The following is an 8162-nucleotide window of genomic DNA, read 5'->3' on the forward strand; positions in this document are numbered from 1 at the left end:
CGGCCGGCAGCACGGCCGCCACGCCCCAGCGCCGAGTCAGTTTCGGGTTTCGATTCGCCGCGCCTGCGCAAAGGGGGCCGGGCTCGGCCCACCCGGGGCCCGCCTGCGCGCGCTCCGCCCCCGGGCTATGTAAGGCGGCCCCCAGTGGGGTCGCGTCACCGCTACACTCCGTGTCCCTCCGCGCAGGCGGGCGGCCCCGGAGAGCTGGTGCTGTGACGGCGGCGCCCCCTCCTCATCATGGTGAGCGGGCGCGGGAAGGCCGGGAGGGGAGCAAGCGGACCGGGCCGGGGTGGCACCGTGATGGAAAACGGGAGTATTGGGGAATTGGGGAGAGGAAGTGGTATGCAAATGAGGACCCGACGTTCCGGAGTTGAGTCGGGGCTTTCTTGGCTGTCCGTTACAGGCCTGAGGTAGGGGTGGTGCTGGGAGAGTGGGGAGTGCGGACGGCGCTGGAGGAGGAAGGGGACCGCTCTGCGGAAGGTGCTGCCCCGGAGCAGACCCGGCTGGCGGGTGGGCCGGGCTAGCGTGCGCTGGGCCCGCGCTGGGCTGGCGTTCGGCGCCCTTCCCTGCCCAGGGCCTTGTCTGAGATGAAGGTACGCCAGCTGAGCACTCAGGGTGCTGGCGGGAGGTGGGGCCTCCCGGTTTAGAGGAGGGCGCTGTACAGTCAAAGCTATTGTCACCTGTGGGTTTTAGCAGGCAGGAGAACAAGTGGTTCAGAGAGGTGCTGCTGACACAGAGCAAGGGGCGAGCAGAGCTAGACCCCGGACGCAGGTGCCCTGAACCGCCCAGTCCTGGGGCAGGCACAAAGACCACGACTTTGTGGGGGGCCCAAGGGAGAGGAGGAGGAGGTGGCAGGCGTGCTGAATGAAGCCCTTTGTCTAGCGCTCCCCTGCCCTGCCCCCCGCCAGCCCTTCTGTGGGACCATTGTCCCCCCATCCCAGACAAGAGAGTATTATCTGTCGCTGGCATTGTTGGGGGAAGGGAGGCGGTCTTTGGGTGACCCTTCTCCACCCTCACCCCGCTCTGTGCCCTCGGGGCCACGGCTGCTGTGGCTTTGCCCAGACATGGAGCCCCCCACCTCCAACGAGGTCATCCTTAATAAGTGCCAGGAATATAAAGGTAGGGTTCACTCCTAGAAACGCAGGCTTCAGGCCCTCCCCTGCACGCACTTCCAGCACCGGTTTCCTTTCGAGGTAGCAGCAGTGGGCGATCCTTGAGGCTAATCCTTGAGGCTACGGTCCTCACGAGAGCGAAGAGTTTAGGAGCGCTCAGACAAGCACCCCTCTCCACCCTGCAAAGCCAGAAGCCATCGGGTCTCAAGGAGCGAGGAGACACGGTCCAGCAACCCAAGGCTTGGGAGGGTGCCCAAGGCACCAGGGGTGCCTGTCAATCAGGGCCGTAGCACCTGAGCCAGCTGGGGTTCCCGGTTAGAATGAGGCCAGAGACAAGGAGGCGAAGCTGGCGGGGTGGCCCCGAGTGACCTGGCTGATGTCTGTCTCCCCCTCCTCACACAGAATAGAGGCTTCTCCCGAAAGAGCCAAACGTTCCTGCCCAAGATCTTCTTCCGCAAAATGTCATCCTCAGGGGCCAAGGACAAGCCAGAGCTGCAGTTTCCCTTCCTGCAGGACGAGGAGACGGTGGCCACCCTGCAGGAATGCAAGACGCTCTTCATCCTGCGCGGCCTGCCCGGGAGCGGCAAGTCCACGCTGGCCCGGGTCATCGTGGACAGGTACCGGGACGGCACCAAGATGGTGTCCGCCGACACCTACAAGATCACCCCCGGTGCCCGGGGGGCCTTCTCCGAGGAGTACAAGCGGCTGGACGAGGACCTGGCTGCTTACTGCCGCCGGGACGTCCGGGTCCTCGTGCTGGATGACACCAACCACGAGCGGGAGCGGCTGGAGCAGCTCTTTGAGATGGCCGACCAGTACCAGTACCAGGTGGTGCTGGTGGAGCCCAAGACGGCGTGGCGGCTGGACTGTGCCCAGCTCAAGGAGAAGAACCAGTGGCAGCTGTCAGCCGACGATCTGAAGAAGCTGAAGCCTGGGCTGGAGAAGGACTTCCTGCCGCTCTACTTCGGCTGGTTCCTGACCAGGAAGAGTTCCGAGGGCCTCCGCAAAGCCGGCCAGGCCTTCCTCGAGGAGCTGGGCAACCACAAGGCCTTCAAGAAGGAGCTGCGACACTGTAGGTGGCGGGGTGGGCGGGTGGGGGCAGTTAGCCTTATTCGTAAGCCCCTCTTGGCTGGGCACAGGGTGCTGCGTGCACGGGACCATTGTTCTCAAAGCACTGGGGGAGGCAGGGGGCTCACCTGGTACCGGCAGAGGCCGCTTTGGGTGGTGACGCTCCGTGGGTTATGGGAGAGGCGTTTGCCAGGCACCTTGCCTCTCACCGCACCCTTCCTCCTGCCCTCTGCTCCCCATCTGCGCTCTCCCAGCCTGGATCTAGGCCACTGACCCCGTCTTAGAGGTGGGAAAAACAAATTACTTACTGCCATAGCAAGAAGTACATCAACATTTCGTAAAAACTTGGAGAATCTGGTCCGATGTTTTCAAACTCATTTTTAGCAGCAGAACTATTTTCTAGAATAGAATATGCCGTGCAGCCCTAAGCTGCAGAAAAATTACAACTTGGACTATTGTGACTCCACTGGCGATGGTTCCCAGGCCTTGAGCTATCCAGCGCACCTCCTGTGGCATCCCACAGCTCCAGAGAACAGTCTCCCTAGTCTAGCCCCTCGTTTTTGCAGATGGGAAAATGCCCAGAAGGGTTGCGAGGTTTGCCCAAAGCTGTAGTGAGAGCTCGACTCAGTTGCCTCTAGAGGGGCCTCCCCTTACTGGATTGGACCAGGGTTCGCTCCTGCAGGGCCTGTTTGCTCCATCGAGAGGGGAGGTTTGGGATAGGGAAGGACCCTGGTGGCCCTCCTTCTCCAGTGGCCCATTGGGGAATATGTCACCCACTCCCACTAATCATCTGTTACTTCCTTTAACTCATTCCTAGCTCCCCCTGATTTTAGACTATCTTCATACTTGAAATATCCCCACCCGTGTTTCTTTGCGTTGTCAGAGGTAATTTGTGCCGGTATAAGTTCTCAGAGAACTCTCATCTCGGCTCCTAAAATTCAAATGCTGGGAAACCAGGGGAACTGTGGTGCCTGCACCAGCCGGGCGTGAGCCCTGTACCTGTGAATAGCGTGACAGAGAAGCTCCCAAGGCAGGGCTCCTAGTTAAGAGCTGGTTCTGCCCTGGAGATTGCCTCTTGAAGCTGCTTTTACCATTAAAAACTGGGATCCTTCTGCCCAGGACACAGCAGGAGAAATGTAATGGGCCACAAACAAGGCCTGCCCTCAGAGTAGAGGTCTCCCTCCCCTGTGGAGGGTGAGCCACGTCCTTCACAGGGATTCAACCCTGGGGGTAAACAGGAAAAGCCTAGTGACTCTGAAGCTAGCCACAAGGCTTAGAGTCTGGAAATTGAGATCACAGATACCCCAAGTCTCATCAAAACTACCAGCCACATAATGTCATCCTGTTATCTTACCAGGCCCATTATAGGCTTTCTTCCACCAAACGAGGCTGTAAGCTACCTATTATTAGAGTGACCAGGTAACTTCTTGTTCAAGTGGCCCCTGAGTGAAATGGGGCACGACTAATAGTTACCTAGGTGGTCTTGGGAAAACTGGGATGTGTGGTTACCCCCAATTGTATTTGATTGACAGATTAGGGTCAATCACTTGCCCCAGGTCCACAGGCTTGGAAGTGGGCTGGATGTTAATTATGCTGTTTCTGGCTCCTTCCGTTATACCACACAGTTCCCAACCTCTTTTTTCTTTCTACCCCATTTTTCATGACCTGCTTCCCTCTTTTCAGATGTGTAGCTAGCGAAGTTCAGATTCCCTTGGCATATGCCACCTACCCCTGGGTTACAAGTGCCTTAGTTTTCACGTCTGGGTAAGAGATGTAAAAATCTGCAGAACATAAAGCAGGGAACTTATATCAACACCTATTCATAGCTCCAAAGTTGCTATTAATTTGACCAACTAATGAATGGTAGTGGATTGCTCAATTATAGTGGATTGCAAATTTATGCTTAATGTCCGATTTTTTTCCTCTGGGTCTCCCATGGTCTTGGTGATAGATGTCGCAATGCCCCTGCTCTCCCGCCCTGACTGCCCCACTTTCTCTCCCTTCAGTTGTCTCTGGGGATGAGCCCAGGGAGAAGATTGAACTGGTCACCTACTTTGGGAAGAGACCCCCGGGCGTGCTGCACTGCACAACCAAGTTCTGTGACTATGGGAAGGCCGCTGGGGCAGACGAGTACGCCCAGCAGGATGTGAGTGCTCCTCGGGGACAGCTGGCTGAGGTGGGGAGAGGGCAGGGCCTTCTGGAGATGGGTACCGGCTCAAGGCAGGGACCACAAACCAGCCAGCCTCTCAGGAAAAGAGGCGGCTCCATCCCCAGCTCGCCGCAGCCTGTGTAGTGCCCCCCAGGGCCTGCCCATCAGAGCCTGTTCCTTCTGCAGTTGCACAGAGAATGCTGGTTGGCAGCAGCTCCTGCTCTGGCCTCGAAGCCCGTGTTCAGTTCCAAAGGCTACAAGTCCCTTACCCCCAGTCTGAGGCCTGGCTGTGCCCAAGTGGGGAGTGTCGACAGGGAGGCTTATTGGCTTAGGGGTACCAGCCCCATCCCTGCCACACAGCCCAAGTCTCCCGCCCACAGCCTCTGACATGGGATCCTTAACCACCGGGCGTGGCCGACTCCAGCCTCCTCCAGGTTGCCTTCACAGCAAGGCCCTCCCTGACCCTCTGCCAGCTCCCCGACTTCTCTGCCTAGGTTAACGCAGCCATTTTACTTGTTTATTCATGGGTCTCCTCCCGCATGAGTGGAAGCCCCCTGAGGGCAGCACTATGTACAGTGTGGTTCACCTTGTATCCCTAGCACCTACCACAGCTGCATGAATGAACACAGCACTTTCACTCCCGCCTCTAACTTCATTCATCGTTTATTAAGCACCTGTTATGCAGTAGACACTGTTAGGACCAGCGGTTGTGAGCAAAATAGGGAAGATTTTATGGTCAAAATCGGAGAGATGGGCTTTTTCAGAGAATCAGATATAATTAAGCCAAAGTGTATGGAGTAGATTTTGATCAAAGTCCTTTATTTCTGACCTCACCCCACCCTCCAGGATACTGCCTGGACACCAGGGTGCTTTTACAGGGTGAGTCGAGTAGTGACGACAACAGCCCTCGCCAGGCTCTTCTTTAGTCCTCACGCTGAGGAAGGTTCTAGCCTCAGCTCTCTCTTACAGGTGAATGAGCCCTGAAGCTGGGGGGTGGGGAGCCTGGCCTGAGCTCAGGAAGCCTTGCGTCTCACGCCTGCTCTCTCCTGCCTCTCTGGCACCTTCATTTTTTCAAGCAGCCTGGACAGTGTCAGTGGACAGACATCCTCCCAGCACACGGCCATGGATGTGGAGGTCTGCGGGCTCTGCTCAGTGGCACTCACTGTCCCTCTCTCGATGCCGCCACCTCCAGCTCAGTCCTCTGTCCTCTCTCCACAGGTGGTGAAGAAATCCTACTGCAAGGCCTTCACGCTGACCATCTCTGCCCTCTTTGTGACACCCAAGACGACGGGAGCCCGGGTAGAGCTGAGCGAGCAGCAGCTGGCCTTGTGGCCGAACGACGTGGACAAGCTGTCCCCCTCGGACAGCCTGTCGCGGGGCAGCCGTGCGCACATCACCCTGGGCTGCGCGGGTGATGTGGAGGCCGTGCAGACGGGTATTGACCTGCTGGAGATTGTGAGGCAGGAGAAGGGGGGTAACCGCGGCGAGGAGGTGGGTGAGCTCAGCCGGGGCAAGCTGTACTCCTTGGGCAGTGGGCGCTGGATGCTGAACCTGGCCAAGAAGATGGAGGTCAGGGCCATCTTCACGGGGTACTACGGGAAGGGCAAGGCTGTGCCCACACGGGGCGGCCGCAAGGGTAGTGCCTTTCAGTCCTGCACCATCATCTGAGTGTTCCCGGGCCATGGGCCCCTGCTCTTTACAAGGGAATGGGGAGGAGAGGGAAGCATCCCTCTGCTTGATTTTTGGTTTAAGATTTTTTTTTTTTTTTTTTTTTTTTTACTCAGAGTTAACCTTCTTGTAACTTTTTAAACACTTGTAAAATAACTGCTCGTTTTTCCTGCCCACCCCCTTCCCCTCTAACGCTCAAGCTCTCAACACAAGGGGGTGGGTAGGTGCCATTCAGGAACCCGGACCAAAGCTGACGAGGCTGGGCCGAGTTGGGCCTGTACCGGAGCCACAACCCCAAGCCCCGCTTACAGTTGCTGGGCCCCTAGGCCCGCTGCCCCACACAGGGCCGGCTAGTGGGGAGGGACACCCCGGCGCTGCTCGTACTCGCGGGGTGGTCACCACGGCCACAGAAGACTAGTGGTGGATTTGAGACGGGATGATCCCTGGGCTTTGACCCCATTTCTTAATCAGTGTAGCCCTAGGAAGCCTGGGCTATTTACCGGGGTAGAAAAGGGGTTTTTACCTTCCACCTTTGGTCCTAAGTGCCTGTCCCCTCCTCCTCACACTGTAACGAGGTAACAGTTTGATACTAGGGGAGAAAACAATAAGCAGCAGCCACATCCCAGGCTGGCTACAGGTCTCACCCCAGGAAGCGGGAGGGCTGCCATCCTTCCAGGGGCGTAGCTCTGCCGTGTGGGCGGGGAGATCAGGGCCAGAGACAGCGCCTCGGTGGGAAAGCTCCGATCTCGCTGTCCGCGCAGCCCGTCTTGCCTCCTTGGTGCCTCCGGAGGCCTCTGTGCCTCCACTAAAGGGGGTCAGTGGGTACCAAGAGCCAGTGGAGTGGCCCCCGGCTGTTTCGCGCCAAGCCCCACCCGGTGCCTCTGGGAAGGGGCTTTTGACATCGCTGCAGGTGCTGTGGTTCCTGGGGTGCCCTCCGCTGCCCTCTGCTCAGTAACAGGGCCTTGCTAATCGGGTTGTCACTTGACAGAAGTGCCCGGGATTTTAGTTACTATCCTGGCTTTGCCCAACCTCAGCAACTTGTAAGACTGATAATGAAATAAATCGTGTTAATCCTAGCTGCGTGCAGTCTCTCTCACCCTCTATGCCCAGCTCAGTCTGCCCTGGGGCAAGGGCAGGACTGCCTTTGTCCCCCAGCTTGGGGCCGTCGGTCCTGTCTCCCCTCTGCGGGCCGAGCACAGCTGTGGCGAGGCCGGGCAGTGGAACAGTGTTGGCTTTCATGAGGCGGCAGAAGGGAGAGAGGCTGGTCTTGGATGCACACAGGCAGCGGGAGTTGGCTGGTGTGAGGGATGCGGAGCACAGAGCTGCCACCCCCCAGCAACTGGGCACAGGCCCACAGGTGTGCCTGCGTTCTCTAGGGAAGGCCACCTTAAGATCAGCGCCACTTCCAACACAAGGGAAGAGCTGACTCTTCCGAGCCAACGGGGGCCTGGATGGCCACATGGGAACTTCCCAGGCCTAACGCAGTCAGCATTTCAGCGCGGCTTTGGCACTAAAGGGGGAAGACTGAAAAGAAAGGGCAGAGGCTCAGATGGACGAGAAACAGCTATTTGGGCCAAGGTCCTTACCCAGCCATCTCTACTTACCAAAGCACCCAAAATCTGAGCTTCAGCCAAAGCTTCAAGTGTGTCTACCTGGAACTGAGATTATTCACCACAAACACAAAGCTTGACCTGAACAGCATGACATATACCACTGCTTCCTCCCCCAGCTTGCCTCCCATACAGGAAGGGACACCAGTGGAGAAGGCAAGGGGCGTTTGCCAAGAATAGTGTTTCCAGCTAAGTGAGCTGATGTCAGCGCCCAGATCGCTGTGCCCAGGAGCTGCCTGTCCCACTTGGAAGGGGTCTGAGGGTCAAGAAGGCAGGATTTTGTCCTTGTCACCATCGCCCTCAAGCAGTGGGAACTCTGAGAGCCCGTGTAAACCTCTGAGTTAGCCCAGTCTGACACCTGGCACCCACTTTGGACACATGCAGCTTCTAGTGATTTCTGGTGGCCCTACCGTAAAATGTGTTTTCTGAACTCGCTGCCCCATGACTGACATCAGGCTGGGCACGGCAGCATCCCCAGGGCCTGCTCAGCACTCCCGTGCTAAACCGATTTGGGGGCAGCCAGCACCCCACCTGCCCCCAGGTGCCCTCACCCCT

General features: G+C 57.9%; 1 protein-coding gene across 2 annotated transcripts; it reads left to right on the forward strand.

Moving 5' to 3' along the window:
* Nucleotides 1-104: 104 nt before the first annotated feature.
* CNP (2'',3''-cyclic nucleotide 3'' phosphodiesterase) lies at nucleotides 105-7073 on the forward strand. Of its 2 annotated transcripts, none has more exons than XM_082604490.1 (4): nucleotides 105-240; nucleotides 1515-2184; nucleotides 4187-4326; nucleotides 5548-7073. In XM_082604490.1, exons 1-4 carry the CDS (start codon nucleotides 238-240, stop codon nucleotides 5995-5997), a joined length of 1263 nt encoding a protein of 420 aa, XP_082460616.1. In that variant the 5' UTR covers nucleotides 105-237; the 3' UTR covers nucleotides 5998-7073. The 2 variants fall into 2 exon arrangements, with proteins under 2 accessions (XP_082460616.1, XP_082460615.1); XM_082604489.1 differs by lacking the exon at nucleotides 105-240 and adding an exon at nucleotides 444-593.
* The last annotated feature ends 1089 nt before the right edge of the window (nucleotides 7074-8162 follow it).

This window comes from Mesoplodon mirus (genome assembly GCF_964341445.2).
Source record: "Mesoplodon mirus genome assembly, chromosome: 18".
NCBI classification, from domain to species: domain Eukaryota; kingdom Metazoa; phylum Chordata; class Mammalia; order Artiodactyla; family Ziphiidae; genus Mesoplodon; species Mesoplodon mirus.